Source organism: Micromys minutus (genome assembly GCF_963924665.1).
Source record: "Micromys minutus genome assembly, chromosome: 16".
NCBI classification, from domain to species: domain Eukaryota; kingdom Metazoa; phylum Chordata; class Mammalia; order Rodentia; family Muridae; genus Micromys; species Micromys minutus.
The window spans coordinates 53,434,037-53,451,238 of NC_137985.1; the positions used below are offsets into that span (position 1 = coordinate 53,434,037).

General features: G+C 47.2%; 1 protein-coding gene across 3 annotated transcripts in view; it reads right to left on the reverse strand.

The window, feature by feature from the left end:
• Positions 1-17,202, reverse strand: part of MAP2K5 (mitogen-activated protein kinase kinase 5) — a 207,423-nt gene that overhangs the window by 13,975 nt on the left and 176,246 nt on the right. For all 3 annotated transcript variants that reach the window (XM_080930288.1, XM_080930289.1, XM_080930287.1), the window contains one exon: positions 15,678-15,723. In XM_080930288.1, coding sequence (XP_080786414.1) covers positions 15,678-15,723 — 46 coding nt within the window. The remainder of the gene's footprint in view (positions 1-15,677; positions 15,724-17,202) is intronic.

A 17,202-nucleotide genomic window follows, 5' to 3' on the forward strand; every position in this document is an offset into this window, starting at 1 on the left:
GGCTCCCAGCTTCCAGCTCCGGTCCTGGCTCTCGGCTAGAGACGTTCAAGGGGTTTTGGAAAGAAGTAGATGTTAGGACAGGTTCTGCTCGATGATCAGTTTTGGGCTGAAACTTGGCTCCTCCACTCCAGACAGCAGAGCTGAGCTCGATGTCCCTTCTGCTGGCCGCCTACTGTCTGTTCAGCCACCCCACCAGGGCACCCTGCTTCACTGCTCTACTTGGGAATGGCCCTCCCGGGTCGGCTCGGTCCAGCCCAGCTCACGTTGCATACTACATTTGCAAGGTTGTCTTTATTTTGGCCAAGGTGCAGCCTTCACTGTCCTCTGCTATCTCTGGACTCAGCCTGTGCCTTTTCTCTTCATGGGATGTCTTCTCTCACCTAACAGCAGTGATGGGTAGCTACTGGTTACTGAGCGCTTACTTTATGTCAAGCTATTGCTAAGCAAGTAACATTTTTCTTTAAATCTCATCTAAAAATGACACTTTGGCTAGAGAAATTGCTCAGTTGGCAAAATGCTTGCCTCATAAGTGTGAGGACATGCACTGCATCCCCAGAGCGGAAGAACTGGGTTATGTGGTACACGCTCGCAATCCCAATGCCGGGAAGGCAGGGCACAGGAAGATAGCACCCTGAGGTGTGGAGCCCCAGGAAAGTGAGTTATCCTGTCTCAAAACAAGGAAAAACAAACAGAATCCAAGTGTCTTTTTAGGGCTATCATCGGTGTGATGAAACACCACGCTCAAAGCAGCTTGGGGAGAGACGGGATTATTTGGCTTATGTGCCCACACTACTGCTCCTCACTGAAGGAAGTCAGAACCGGAACCTAAGCAGGGCAGCAACCTGGAGACAGGAAGGTGCAGAGGCCATGGAGGAGTGCGGCTTACTGGCTTGGTTCCAAGACTTGTTCCTGTCTACTTTCTTACAGGAGCCAGAAGCACCAGTGCAGGGCTGGCCCCACCCACGGGCTGGCCCACCGCCACCAATCACTAATTAAGAAATGTCCTTTAGCTTGCCCAAAGCCTAATCTTATAGAGGCATTTTCTCAACTGAGGCATCTTCCTCTCTGATGAGTCTAACTTGTGTCAAGTTCACAGAACACTAAACCAGACACCAAGGCTGACAGCTCCTCAGAAATGAAACCCAGTGCATGCGAGCACGCGGGCACACACACACACACACACACACACACACACACACACACACATCACTGCTCCTCTTGGCGGTTTCCTCAGGGCACAGGCCCGTTACATCTCAGTGATGATTGGAACAGACACGTAAGAGTCAAGACTCCCAACTGTGTGGAGCACCGGCACACCAGTCCCCACCAGAGGACCACAGAGCCAGTGGTCATTAACTGCAAACATCCCCACACCCGAACTTGTTCCAAGTCCAAGAAGCTACAAACTGGAGATGCCCAGGAATCTTAGATGTAAACATCATGACCTAAACAGGCTGTGTGAGTGAGACCTACACAAGTTGAGCAATGAGGAGCTTACAAACATCAGCTCTACCTTATGCTTGAAGTTCACAGAACAATGTAACCTGTGACATGGGCATTACCATTTCCATTAAAATCATTTATTAATAATTATTATTTTATTTAAAAAAAATATATATACTTTAAAGATTTATTTATTACATATAAGTACACTGTCGCTGTCTTCAGACACACCAGAAAAGGGCATACAGATACTCATTACAGATGGTTGTGAGCCACCATGTGGTTGCTGATATTTGAACTCAGGGCCTCTAGAAGAGCAAACAGTGCTCTTAACCACTGAGCCATCTCTCCAGATCCCATAATTACTATTTTCAAGACAGGTTCTCATGTAGCTCAGACTAGCCATGAGCTTGCTATATAGCCTTGGATCACTATGGCTTCCTTGATCCTTCTGCCTCTGTTGTCTGAGTGCTGGGATTACAGGCTATACCACCATCCCTGCCTTATGCTGTGCTGGGAATCAAACCTAGGGCCTTGTGCTTGCTAGACAGGTGCTCTACCAACTGAGTTACACTGCCAGCCCCGCCCTCCCATTTTACAGGTAAAGGCATGGGCTAGCTTCTTAGAGGTAGTGCTTGTGCTGGGAACCCTACTTTGGATGTCCAAACTCTGGCTCACTGGGGTGCTAGTCTCATGAACATGAGAGAGGGTACTCTCCTCTCTCTATTCAGAGTGACCCCACTCTCTTGTTCACAAGCTCTGACCATAGTTTGTCATGGAAAGGGTCTCATGTATCCCCAGCTGGTCTGGAACTCTCTGTGTTGCTGATGGTGGCCCTGAATTCCAGACCCTTTCTGTGTCTACTTTTGTGCAGCTCAAGTTGCTGGCTTGCGGCTGCTTGTTCCCACAAGGCCAGGAGCTACATCCTACATGTAAGCTAACATCATGAAAGCTAACATGAAGCTTCCTCCACAGAGAAGTCTTGACATAAGGAAATGTCATCTGCGTCAAGCAGTGCTCTCAGGCTTGACTCCCCTGCTTGGTGGCTGGGAACGCAGCAGACACTGTGCAGCCCACACTCAAACTCCGGTCACGTCAATCTGTATATAGTATGTGCTCAGTAAAGTTGGCCAGGTCATGGAAGCTTCCTCAAGAGGAACCAGGTGCCTGGAAGCTAATTACTTCTACAATGGTGCCTGGGACCCACAAGGTGGGAAAGTTGTGACCAGAGAACTAGCAGGCCCAACTCCACCCTTAGTTTTTGACATAGGTTGCCAAAACCAACGAACAATAAAACTGTAACGTGTCCATGACTTCCCTTTAGATATCACTGACTTAGCAGATCCAGCGGTTGGCTGGGTGTTCCTGTCCCTCTCTTTGCGGTGCTGTCTGTATTAAGGTTCTGGCTTTAAGCTTTGGCTGTGCATGTGCAGTCTTCTTCTCTTACAAAGGGCCCTGAACACGAGGAAAGGGGACAGGACTGTGGCAGTGAGCTGGGCCTAGACTGCACAGGCACTCAATTTAGTCTTATTCATTTCCTTATGGAATATTTGTACTTCGTTGTTCTGGAATAGTCACTGGGCCGAAATCCTCAAAACTATAGTAGTGACCCCTTGCCTACTACACACAGGTGGGAGGCACAGCTCCAGTGTGGGCTCTGCAGTGGAGAGCCTCTCTGAGCCTGCTTTATGTGGCATCACAGTGGGAGTATGAGGAAGCCACAGTATCTACCTGAAGGTAAAGTGAGATGGTGCGCGGTATGCTAGAGCTCTTGTTCTTAAAAAGATGTCATTGGCTTGGGATAATTTCTCTTTCAGATTTTATTTTATAAGCCAGGATCTATGTGTCCCACTGCTATCTCAAATCGTAGGCTCAAGAGAGCCTTTCATCCCAGCCTCTTACATAGCTGTGGCTGAAGGCCTATACCAATAAGTACATACACATTTATAAAGTCGTCACACGCATATAAGTCAGCATCAGCCAACCGTTTCTTTTATGTCTGTCAGGCTGGTTCTGAGAAAACGAACTAAGGTAACAAGTTTGCCCTGTGTGGGTATCAGCGTATGGTACTCTCTCTTATGATCCAAACTTCGTTTCACTTTTGTGCATAAAGAGTGAGCAATGACCCCCACATCCTGTCCTGTGAGGTCCAGCCCACTGGCCACTCTGTTCACAAAATCTCCCCAGATGCCCAGAGCCAAGGGAAACCCTTTCTTCTCTCAGACTCATTTTATCCATCAAATCAATCCCTATTACTTCAGCTCAGTAGACATTGGCTGCGTGCTGGTCTCAGGCTAGGCTGGATGCTAAAGATACAAAGATGGTGATAAACGGGGCTTGATCTGTCCTCTAGGAACCATGATCTGGTTTATGACTATTACCAGTTACAGCTTTGGGAAGGGTAACATGCTAGGGAAAGCTGCCTTCTTAACCGCAGCAGGCCTGGATGGCAGCGGAAGCTGAATGCTGGTGGTTCGGTAAGAGAGAGTTCACCGTGTGGCTGAGGCGTAGCTGTGCATAGCTAGGCACCCAGACACTGCCAGAACCAGGTGGCTGAGGCGAGGGATGGGGGAGAGAGGAGGGCTGGGCACCCCTATCAGTTCCATCATGAGTGGCTGATTAATCCCCATCTCTCCTGCTGGGCTGCAAACTGACAGGTCCACATGACGCCCCTCCCCAAAGCTGGGTGGGGCACTGTGTGCTGAGTTGGGGCTCAGGAGAGCCTGGCAGGTGCTCACTGAAGTTCTTTCCACAGCAGAGAAAGCTAACGAAACAGCCTGCACCTTAAGTGCAGGAGGCTTTAATCTTGCTGGCCCGGACGGGCCGCCATGCATGCCTCAAGTACTTAACCCACTTTTCAGGAGCGCAGCCCAGGCTCTGCAGACCTCCTGACAGGGGCCAGACTTGCTCTGGAAAAAGACCTTTCCAGCATCTGCCAGCTTCTGGGGTTGCCTGTCTGTCTTCTGAAAGCTAGAGGGAGATCATTCCAGAGGCAAGGCTGTGGCTTAAAAAAAAAAATCATGTTTAATTTAAAAATTAGAAACTGGAGCAGGCTGTGAGCACAGGGGTTGATTGAAACAAAATTTAAATTCCTGTCAAGCCCATTTAAACACGGGGGCCCTTCATAGACAATTAGCTGCTCCCTGTGAACGCTGAATAAACTCAGGCCTGGTCACTGTGAGAAGAGAGGCGCCTACTGTGAGGCGCTGGAAAAAAAATTAACTAAAATCAGGCGGTATGAAATATTTAGCCTTCCAGTATATCACAGGGGTCTGCAAGTGTAAACAAGACAAAAATCGATTCCTCGGTGCCCTCAAATCAATCCCCAAAATGGCAAGGGCATCTGCTTTTGCTAAATTTTGTTTACATCGGCAGATTTGCCCTAATTGCGGTTGTTTATCTCTCATGGTCCCTGGGGCCCTAATCTCCCGATTACTAATACTTAACACTCATTTCACATCTAAAGCTACTTCTAATCCTCAACAGGTTTGGGGGGCTCTTAAAATTATTGAAGCCGCAGAGGCGGGAGAGGCAGCCTCTTTGTGAAAGGCCCATTTTCCTATCTACTACCAGCTGGGCCCAATCATCACCAGGGAGCTCCGCAACAAAGGTGCTAAAAGGCTCCTGCACAATGACTGCGGCTCCGCCGGGGATTGCCACGATGAAAAGGAGCTTTGATGGGAAATCTGAACAAGAGGCTAAAGCATTCCAGCCAAATAAAGTTACTGTCATAATCAAATGCTGTCAATCACCATGAAAATCCAATTAAAAAATGTCTCAGCACAGCCCTCTTAAGTGGAAAAATGTACCCTATTTATACAAATTTTTGTCAACTCCACACCGATCCCACAATTAGAAAGTCCTGCTATTAATTGAATCCCCCTCCCCCGCAACTTTAGACAGAGATGCAGGTTTCGCTGAAGCCTTCTGAGGGAGCCAAGACAAACACAGGCTATTGGTGTACAATTAAGAGTTAATCGGGTTACATTTGAAAATTCCATTTTTATTTGTGCCAGGGGAACCTTTGCTGGAATAAATGAAGGGTTCCTGTTCTGCAGCTTCAGAACCGGTGACCATTTCTATAAGGCAGGCAGAGGAGTGGGAAGCAGGACACAGGCAGAAACTAGTCCACGCTCCAGCAAATGTCTCTCGGTAGACCAGGGCCTGATGTTTAATTCCAATCTTGAAAATTAAATAGAGGACGGAAGACCCAAATGTCTGTACTGTCTTTCTGTGGTCTCTAAATGGCCATGTGAACCTTGAATTATCTGCAGACAGGTTTAGCACCCCCACCCCATAACTGTATGTGAAGCTGTACGACACCCAGTCCCCAAAGGTCTGGCTCAAAACTGCTACAAATTAAAAAGCAAACAACCCATTAAACAAATCCAGCTGGCTACAACTGTAAACAGGAGGCTTCTCATATCTTTCCCCTAGCCCCTGACATTCCTGGTTAGACACATTAATAATTGATAAGAACTACATCTATTTATCAGTGTTTTCTCACAGGAAAACCAAGTTTGCCCCTTCAACAGTAATTCCCAAGTCCTGGGGACTGGCTTCCAGTTCATTTCTTAGCTTCAATAGCCCATTCTGGGCTTCTGCAATCTGACCACTACCCATAAGCACCGGAACGTGGGTAGTGTGCATCTGGGGTGCTGACTGACCTCGGGCTCTCCTGCTACTATTGCTTGGAGAAGAAGGTGCCAGCCAGGAGGCCCCCTCTAGGCCTGGGATTGCTAATGTCTTTTGATTTGGAATTAGCTGATTGGAGGTGAGCTCTCCAGTGGTGGGAGCATCTGCCCAGCTGCAGGCTGTTCTCAGTCTCTAACCACTGCTCTGCTGTTGACAGCTGTGCCGTACTAGCTTGTGAGTGCTTTGAATATTATCCTGTGAACGCAGTAAGGTCCTAGGAAGCCGACTGTACCTGAATGAGCTCTCCCAGCAGAGTCAAATAAAGTTTTAATCAGATCATGTGCCCTAACTTACAGGACTTATGTCATAATTCCCAAGGATCAGCTGTCCTTGGTGAGCTTCTTCAGGGGACCTGTTGTGTTTGCGCTTGGCTCTTCCTCTGCAGCAGTGTTTATCCACTGGATTAGCGAGGACGGTGCGTGCGGCGAATGGTCCATAGCGCTTAGCCTGACTGGGAGTCAAGGCCCGAGTAGACACTGAGCTATGAGATTGTACTCTTCCTTCAGCAAACTTACAATCTACTGGGGGAAAATGGAGCTTCCCTTCCCTCTGGCTGCTCCTTCTAAACACCTAGAGGATGTGAGATAAGACAACAGAACATCTTTGTCCCTGACCGCAGAGCGGGAGATGCTTGGTCTACTCAGAAGCTCACTTTTCTTACTCTTACCCCTCAGACGGTTCTGATGAACTGTGAGGGCTGACTCTGCACACCTGACTGGCTCTGGAAAGATCCGCATGTGCCAGGTGCTGCTCAGAGTGGTCCTGCCAGGGGTAAACCTGCAGGGGGAGGACAAAGAACTTAAGAAGGAAGGGGCCTGCCTCCTAGGCTGGACACCACACCCAACAGCAGGATCTGGAGACATCTCAGGGTACCCAACTTGGGGATGCAGCTCCCGCAGCCGCCAGCGAATCGGATATGAAGAAAACAGGAGGCCAACTGCTCCACCTACGCCACCTAAAATAACCCCTGTTCCTGTGGCTACGACTGAAACACCTCTGTGTGCCTTGAGATGCTTGAGAAGGTGACAGGTTTGTAAAACATGACACACTGAACGCTCCTGTTCAACCAACTGCAGCCTTACACAGTGAAGTCATAGTCCTAATAAGGGTCACACTTGCAGTCAGTGAGACGGCTCAGTGGTTAAGGTGCTGCTAATCTAACTTCTGAATTTAATCCCCAGGGTCCACACAGTGAGAAGTGATTCCTGAAAAGTTGTCCTCTGACCTCCACATGTGTGCCGTGATGCTTGCACATACTACAAACAAATAAATACATACATGTAATTAAAAGAGAGAAAGGGATCCAACTTGAAGGATCGGGGGAACATTAACCTCATCTCGAAATGAGCTGTCAAATCACCATGACTGAGGCTAGGCCTTTTCCATCTGTACCTTGACATGTGCACACATAACAAACACACACTCACATGCACGCATCCTTTAAAGTCTCATAAAGAGAGTAAGCAGTTACATCTAAGGAGCAAAGCCTGCTTGCTGGGGTTATAATCCAGAGTCTTGCTGAAGTGTTAATGTGTTATCAGAAACTCAAATTAAAGCTGACGGATTTAGCGCTGTCTCAAGCACCCAGACAGCGACTCTGCCCCTGTAATTATGTGTAGTCAGAGTGTGAGGATGAGCTAGGCTGAGATGCCTGTGAGTAAGCAAACACAAACATCACTTACTCTAGTGGCCTTAGAGCCCGAGGAAAGAAAGGATGACAAGGCTGTCAGTTGGACTTTGTAAGGATCCACTGCTGTCTGGCAAGGACTCTGTGCTTGAAGGACCACTCAGCCAGAGCTTCTATCTGTAAGTTCTGGGTGTCACAGCCGATGTGTGTAGGCAAAGTACAGAACCCAAGCAAAAATAAAGTCTGCAAAGATGAGCCATATTCAGGAACATTCTAAAACAGGTTGTATGTGGCAGATATGATGGTACAGGTGTGTGATCCTGGGATGGGATTAAGGAGGACCACAAGGGATTGGGAGAAGGAGGAAGAGGAGGAGGAAAAAGAGAAAGAAAAATAACAGACATATTGCACTTTGCAGGCAATAGCCAGATGTGGTGAATGGCATTTACGGTCACAGAGCTTGTTGACCATCCTTAGTATTTTGAAAAGTGTAGGTTCCCCCAGCACGTGGTCCTTGAGCACCCATGGGGGCTGTGTGGAGGATCCTGTTCTGAGCTTCAGCCTCTTCAGTAGAATGTGGTGGCTGCACCCCGTGTTTCCAGAAAGCTATACATCTTCTCTCCTTTGTCAACCACAGAGGATGCTGTTAAGAGACCAGTCCCTGTCCTTCTTCAGCTCCCTTTATCTGCCTCCATAAAACCCTGGTCAGCCCCTTCCTTTTGGTCTTTCTGGTTAATGAATGCTCTTACTACTGACAGAATAGAAATCATCTTACTCTGCCAAGTGCATGTCACCTTTCACAGTTATCAGAAGGTCTGTGTATCATAACAAGGATACTTGTGTGAACCCCAAAGTCATGCTGGGGTCTGAGTACAAGGGGGACCAAAACCTAGTGCCCCTTCATTCTCTGAAAGGGACTGTGTGAATTTCTGATTTATCATACACTTTGACTAATTAGAATAACCAACCAAAGTATCTGAAAATGTAATTACAGACAGGTTCAGGCAAACAGAAAAGCCACCAGTGACAATTTAATTTAGAGGAGTTAAAGAAGTTAGCATCTCTTTGCAAGTAATTAAATGTTTAAACAGGTTTTCTGGAGCAGTTTGGTGATTTTAGCCCCCAAACATCACCGCCCCCCCAATACACAGCGCCTTCACAGAGAAATGAGAGGCCTCATATATGCAGCTGGGCTCAGGACGAACAAACATCCAAAACTGTTGTGCTATGGCTGAACCCTCCCCTAAGGCCCAAGTCTGCTTCTTGTAGACCCCACCCTGCTGTGGGGTTACTGTTTATACTGTGGGGTTACTGTTGCATGTGTTTCCTAAGCAAACTGTTAACTTTCTATACCGAGCTGAGCCCCAGGTTGCTTTTTAGAAACACAAAGACAAATTGGGGAAGCATTCACATAGGATACTCTGTTCTAGAGTGCACAGGGCAGTAACAGGACAGTGCACAGGGCAGTAACAGGACAGTGCACAGGGCAGTAACAGGCGTTATTAGGACCTACAGAGAAAACCCATGATTTTAAACAGTTACCGAAGCCGGATAGTAACCGGTAAAGACGATTTCTGTGCCAGCTTGTTTTTCTGAGATTCCCTCTCACTGAACAGAGAGAACAGATAATAACTATTAGTAAATCAAACTCCTCTGCAATATCCAGCTGTGCCTCACGCATTTACATACAGATAGAATGGGTATATGTTTTTAATATGTATGGGATCCGTACTTTTCCCACAGCAGAAGTGTGTGCTGCAAAGGAGGAGGAGAATGGGTTCAGATCAGCATGAGATAATAAAGTGGCCTCGATAAAGTATTAGCCAGCGATTGATCTCAAACCGGGACGCTGCTTTCTTCTGACCTGATTACTTACTATGCATAGATTCCATTAACTAGAGCTTAGACATGGGAAGCTCCGGGAAATGCTCTAAATGCATAGAAGGATCTCCGCGCTGAGCCTAGACTGTAACTGTCTGGGTTCCTGTGGCCCTCACCCGCCTCTTCCTGAGCTATGACCCTCATTGGGGACAGGCTGGGAGGTTAAAGGGCTGCCTGACAGCTGGTGGAGCCTGGCAGAGACCCACTGGGAGGACGCTTCCTTTCCCTCCCCCACAGCAAGCACCCTCCCAGTGAGTGACTGCCTCCTCCTGAGATGCTTGTCTGGCCCTGACAGGAAGCTGGAAAGAGCCGAATGTGAAGGCTGCCTGGGAGCTGAACAGTCACTGAGGGTCATGGTCCCTTTGAAAAACTGGTGACAACTATGAATTCCTCTTTTCATAGAAAGAAAAAAAAATGCAAATCTGCACAGGCCACACAGGATTCTGCATGTAATTTCGGGCTCTTCACAGATTTCCCTGGTCAAGGCCCCCTGAGGCGGCATATCCCCTGGCTCTGCAGGTGAAGATGTTGAAATAGATTGGCCAGGCCATTTCTTTGGATCGATACAGGGAAGGGCTGTGGCTCGGGTCCTTGTCAAGACCCAGCCTGACCTTCACCACCACAGAACCTAAAGGGAGACAGTACCTCACACGTAATATTTGTGGTTTACAGACACAGACTGTTTACACAGCAACGCTCTGCATCCTAGCTTCTTAAAACATTTAAACAAACAATTTGAATAGCAAAAGACTAACAAACAAAACCCCCAAAACCCAAAAAACCCACAATGCCCACCCATCTCAAGTTGCTTCTCTGAACTGGAGTTTAAGGATCTAATGCAATATTTTGTCTCTTCTAATCTGATCTTTGATGCCATGGGACCATTTCTCCACTGGCTTTGTTCATTGTGTGTCCCCCTTTCCAGTCCCACCCAACTTTTTGTCTGGCAGAAGCTGTGGCTGTCTGAAGCCTGCTGAAGGGTCTGTCTTTCACCTCCTCAGTGTCTACTGCTTGGAGACTTTTTGTTGAGTTTCCTGGTACACGGAGAGGTACCTACAGAGGTCAGGGTGCATCATGTGGTTCTTCAATTGTGGAATCAAGTTGCAGAGCAGAGAGAACTGGGCAGTGTCTGATCTGCCGTCAGCCTGCTGAAGGTTCATGGCTGCCTGTGTGGCTGCTTTTACTTCCTGGGGTTTAAAGCTGACTCCTGATTTACGGTTTAGGCTCCTGATGCCTGAAGAAATCTGATGGCCATCAGCACAAGTGACTTCCCTGCAGTTGAGCAGGAAGTACATTTCAAGAGCCATCTACTCAAGGACAGAGGTCTATATACAGGGCTCAGTGCTGCTTTGATGGAGAGGCAGTTCCAAACCTGCAGTCAGTCCCTTCTGCAGAAGAGGAATTCCTCCAGTGACTGCCCAGCTGGTGATACATGGCCCAACTGAACCCCACCTTTGAGAGTTTGGAATTGTATTGGGCAAAGGTCAAAGGGGTTTCTGTTCCAGCAGGTATCAGGGCAGTTGTTCTAGCCTTCCTAACGCTGTGACCCTTTAATACAGTTCCTTATGCTGAGAAGACCCCAACCATAAAATTTTCATTGCTATTTCAGAACTGTAATTTTGCTACTGTTATGAATCATAATACCTGTGTTTTTAGATGGTCTCAGGTGACCCCTGTGAAAGGATCCTTTCTCGACCCACAGGTTGAGAACCACTTGACAGAGCCTTCCACTGCTCTGAGAAGGTCTGTGGTGCATACACATGGTGCTTTGTCTGCTCTGTCTTAATCTATAATGGTCTCTTGAAAATAAGTCCAGTTCAACCCGTCCTTCAAAGCACACACTACCCTCTCCACACATCCCCTAACCATCCTGGTGGGTCCTACAAGTCTATTGTTGCTCCTGTGAAGCTGTTGTTTCATTCTGGCCAGCTGGGCACCTGGCCTCACCCCTGCAATCTCTGGTGTACTGCCCTTTAAAGCAGCTATTGGGTCAAGCACAGGACTCTGCTCATAGGGGTCTTTAAATACTCAATTTGATTATTTATTAGGTTCTATAATCTCATAAGAGGGTATGGATGTTAATGATGAAAACTATGAGTGTGTTATTATTTGTGTGTTGTATGCACACCTGTGTGAGTGTGCCTAACCCGTGGAGGCCAGGGGTCCACACTGGGTGGCCTCCTCTATTGCATTCTATCTTATATTTTAAGACAGGGTCTTGAAGTGAAAACTTCTAGCTTCTTTGGAAAGTTAGTCATGTCAAATGGTGTTTTGCTGGGGCACAGGTGACAGGATGTTTGGATATAGCAAACACGTGAAAGGACTCTTGATGAAGGAGTATAAACGTGACTTCACAGACAGAGGGAGCACTGAACACTGTTTTGGCTTGTTCTGACTTGCTATTCTTTGTTAACAACACGAATGTATTGGTTTGCCTTACATAGCATTGTTGAGTTTAACTTAGGGTAATGAAGCCATTGAGAGAAACTTGCCAGAGAGCTGCTCATGAGGTGCCTGTGGCAGCTGTGGCACTTCTGCAGCCTTGCCTCAGGCTACTTGGTGAGCTCGGCGATTTCTTCAGGATTGAACTACAGCTGCTGGTTCGTGCCTGGTGTCTGCCTGCCTCGAAGACTGGGCTGCAGCTGCTGAGTTGTGTTTGGTGTTTGCTACGCGACTGAACTGCTGCCAAAGATCGAGCTCACCCCCAAAGAACTATTGTTGACCAGGTCCACTTCCCCACATCCTAATAACTTCTCTTCCATGACCTCTGCTGGGATGTGCACTAGAGGAGAGGTTGAACCCTTATTAAAAGTAGATTTTGGGTTGGAGAGATGGCTCAGCGATTAAGAGCTCCGACTTTTCTTTCAGAGGTCCTGAGTTCAATTCCCAGCAACAACATGGTGGCTCACAACCATCTGTAATGGGATCTGATGCCCTCTTCTGGTGTGTCTGAAGACAGTGACAGTGTGCTCATATACATAAAATAAATAAATATTTTTAAAAGGTGGCAAAAAAAATTATGCTTACAGGGTCTCTCACTGGACCTGGAGCTCACTGACTGGATCAACTGGCTAGTCAGAGAGCCCCTCCTAGAACCCTCCTGTTTCCCGCTTCCAGCACCTGAGTTATAGGTGCGTGCCATGGCCTGCTTTCACATTTTACTTTGATTTTTAATTGTGTATGGCGTGTTTGTGTGAGGTACATATGTGTGCACGAGTGTGGGGACCAGAGAAGGACATCAGCTGTCCTCTATCACTACTCTCTGCCTCATTCCTTTGAGACAGGGCCACTCACTTGAAACTCTCCTTTTGGCTGGCTGGTCTGACTCCTGGCTCGGGATCTGAACTCCGGTACTCACACTGACACTGAGCTCTTCACTCTCTGCCTGCCTTTCTTTCTTTTAAAAGTATTTATAACATTAAAATTATGTGTATGGATTTGTTTCCTGTGGGTATGTCTGTGTATTACTTTCATGCCTTGTGCCCTCAGATGTCAAAAGAGGGCACTGACTCTCCTAGAACCAGAGTTACAGACGGTTGTGACCCACCATGTGGAGGCTGGGAATTGAACCTGTGTTCTCTGCAAGATCACTGAGCCACCTCTCCAGCTCCTATGTATGTATGTATGCATATAAGTATATATCTATATATCACTGTGAGTTTATGTGTATCACATTCATGCAGGTGTCTACAGAGACTAGAGGTGTTGGGTCTCCCGTCTCTGGAGTTACAGGTACTCGTGCTGTCTGGTATTAGGTGGGAACTAACGTGGGTCCTCTGTAAGAGTAGACACACTCTTAGTTGCTGGATCATCTCCTGAGCATTGGGAGAGCAGGAATGAAGCTAATTTTGCTAATTCTGTGAGACCCATAGCTGGCACAGCTCAAGCCCAGCCCTCTCTGGTACCCTGCTGGCTAGTTACTGTATCTGAGGGATAAACTGCATGCTCCCTCCCTCCCCCACCCCCACTTTCCCAAAGGAGCAGGCTCCCTGCACCATGACAAGTGGGCAATGGGCTCTACAGTTCTTGCGTTCCAGAGGAGACCTGTGATTTCAACTGAGAGTGCCACCAAACAGGTTGCAGGTAGAGAGGGTAATAGAAGAATTAAAGCCATTAATATGTTACAAGGAACAAAGACACAGTTCCTTAAGATGTGACGCAGGCTCAGGATAAGGGATAGCCCACGATCTTTCCAAATCCCTACTAGGTCCGATTTTTAATTAAAAGTAGCCAGGAAGAGCCCTGTCATGTTACCTCTTCACTAACAAGAACGTGGCTCACCTCCACTATACATTTGGGGATAAATTCCGCCAAAATCTTAATAGTGAATACTGCTGAAGAGACATTTAAGTACTTCCTGTGAGTATGCCTTTAAATATATTTGTTAATTTAAAAGGTAGGACAGCACACTTGAGGGGACGCAGTACTAAGTGCCCACCCTTTGCCTTATTCTTATGGCGGTGCCTCCTTCCTCAGGGGTGTTTCTTACACACATCCACATGCATTTATGAGAGCATGCACAATCTATCTGCAGGTGTCTTGTTTATAAGTGGCCAATTCACTGCAGCATCAAACATGCACTTCCACACAGATATCTATCTTATAAAACTCTACCCCTTTGTTTTAATAGCTGAGATATCCAGCCACAGCACAATAATGACCAGGTAAATGAGTATCCATTTCTAGAACCTGCTCCAAGCTTTCTCAATTGTGACTAACTGCAAGAACTCCCAAACCATCAGAGACCAAACAAACAAAACCCAACAACAAACAACAAAACCCCCAGAACCACTTAAAGTGCAAACCAACAACTCCCCCAAACCATTTAAACAGCAAACCAACAAAACCCCCAACCCCCACCTTTAGTCTGGACACAAAGCCCACAAATACAAAGTGGCTTTGGAGATGAATTTTTAACTTGAGGCTTTTGGGAAAAGTGAGGGCTAAAGAGAAATGTACTACAGGCAACACCAGAGGCACATGCGTTGTTTGAGGACCGACTCTGTTGCACACAGAAATCGGTGTTTAGAAGGAAATCCCACCCTGTGAGCTGAGACGTGTGAACTATACATTGTTTAACAAGGCCGAGGCTGTCTGTGACTGCAGTCACCTAGCAATGGGGAAAACACTGACGTAGCTGACACACGGCGTAGACTAAACTCCTTGCTGCTAATACCCCATCCCAACAGCATTCGAACAGCTTGCACTGTTAGATCAACACTGTAGTAAATGAACGACCATTTGGGAATTGAAAGGGAGCATCTCTGTTCCTTCCTGGTGGAGTAAAAACTGTCATTTGCAATCAAAGCACCTTGCCTTGGAGCTAGGGACAAAGTACCAGCCACCTCGAAGGATCTGTTTCTGAGGGAAGAGCAGAGATTCTCACTACACTGGTCTTCTTTCTTTCTACTTGAAGCCTAGAGGCAGCCCCACCCCTACATCCAGAACCCCTGGAGGACCGCCCTCCACTCTGCCACTCCTCTTGCTGTCTGCTTTCCTGACTGGGATTCTGAAGGCAGCACCAGCAAAGGCGACAGTGAATAAAATGGAGGAACAGAGGTCTGCATGAAGCTTCACAATGGTGGGTTTTTCAAAAGTGAAACTGAAGTCCAAGGGTCTGAGCTTCAGAAATACCTGCCCAGGGCCGGGGATCAGTCAGCAGGGGAGACTCTAGGTCCCTACCCATATAATGCCTACTTTCTAACTGGTGGATTTTTTTTTTTTTAAATGTCCTAGTTGTAGGGAGGGTGGGACTGGGGACAGATTTACTATCACAGACTAGCCTCACAATCCTTGTGTGGCTGACAATAATCTTCAACTTCTGATCCTCCTGCTTCTGCCTCTCAAATGCCACAATCACAGGTGTGTGCCACCATGCTAGGCTGTCGGGTGCCATTGATGGATCCCAGGGCTCTGAACATGCTACTCTACCAAGTGGGCCACAGCTGCAGCCCTTCATGCTGGGCTGTTGTAATGTCAGACATAAGCATGGAACTGGAGAACTCTAGTGCACATAAGAAGACTCACTCACCATCAGCTCCTCGGGTGCTGGTCTTTCCTTGGGTTGCTTCCTCATGCTGCAGTAGGAAGACAAAAGAGCCTCATTCATATGGTTTCTTCCCCCTGTTAGTTTCCACTCTGGTGTCTGTAGTACACCAGCTCAATGCTTGTCCAAATTACTAATACATGGTTCCTGTCTTACGGTGGCGTTGAGTCAGATTTCTGGGGACACTGTGAATCAATCTTTTATCAAAATTACTGCTGAAATAAAGGTATGTTTACTGTCACTTTAGTTTTTAGAGATTTATTTATTTTATGGGAGTGTTTCTCCCACAGACAGGTACGTGTGGCACATGCATGCCTGAGCCCACAGGGAAGCACCATGTGGGTGCTGGGAACGGAACTCAGATCCTCTGCAAGATCAAGTTCTCTTCACCACTGAGCCATCCCTCTAATGCCGTCTTCTAATCATGCGAAAAGAGCAGCAATATTCTCTTTCTGACTCAGATGTCTACGTGTTTCAGTCTTTAAGTCAGGGAACACTATAGTTCTCTTTTGGTCATTGGGAAGGAACAGAGAAGAAAGGCACTCCTTGGCTCTAGCACCCAGTGCCACGCTCTAAATAAAGGGCAGAAATGCAGACAGTGCTCCGGGCCACGGATGGCTCCTGGCATCTCCTTCTGACTTGCACCTATTTTAGCAGAAAAGCAAGGTGATAATTCATTTCACAGCTACAAGACAGTTAGGCTTTGTCACGACCCCTGAAGAACAGCATTCCTCTGCAGACTGCTTCCTGTCTTCCTTCAACAGCCATGGTTAGTAGCACTTGCATGTACTCAGCCATGTGATGAAGGGCCACAGATGCTGCAGAGGTGACTGTGGGCAGCTCCTACCTGTGGCCATGCGCACTTGTGAGGTGGAGCCATGAAAAGAGATTGTATTTGATGACAGTACTTAAAAAATAATTTTAATAATTTGGTAAACAAGAGGCAAGACCCATTAATGACAGACATGGAGGACATTTGCCTCCCCTATAAATAACCACATGCTGCTTCCGTTAGCCAGTAACTCAGGCTGTGTGGACAGTGGGGTCGGTCACAGTCCTGACCTGACATTCCACAGTAGCTGTATCTATTGGGAAAACAAGGCTATTACCCACCATCACTTCTGTATTGGATGACATCTGTGGAGATTTCAACATAGGCTATCCCTCCTCCCGTGTCTCCATAAAACTTATATAATGTCAGTAAATGTTTTGGACAGGAGGTGGTAAAGCCTCATGCACTGTTCTCCCTGGTTACCCGGTTTTCTCCACCTCCAGCTGGTCTCAGACCACACAGAGAGCACAGAGATGTCAGAAATCCAACCTCTCTATGCAATGCCCCAGACCTGGGCTCAGGCAGCCTGCCACTGCAGGTTCTCAGTTTCTGCAGAAAGTGGGGTGTGATATACTTCTGAGTGTTCCCAGGAAATTACATGTATCTCAGATTAAGAGGTTAATCTGTTTCTGGACATAGGATGTAATGAGTAGTTTTAACGAGCTTCAAGAGCTCAGG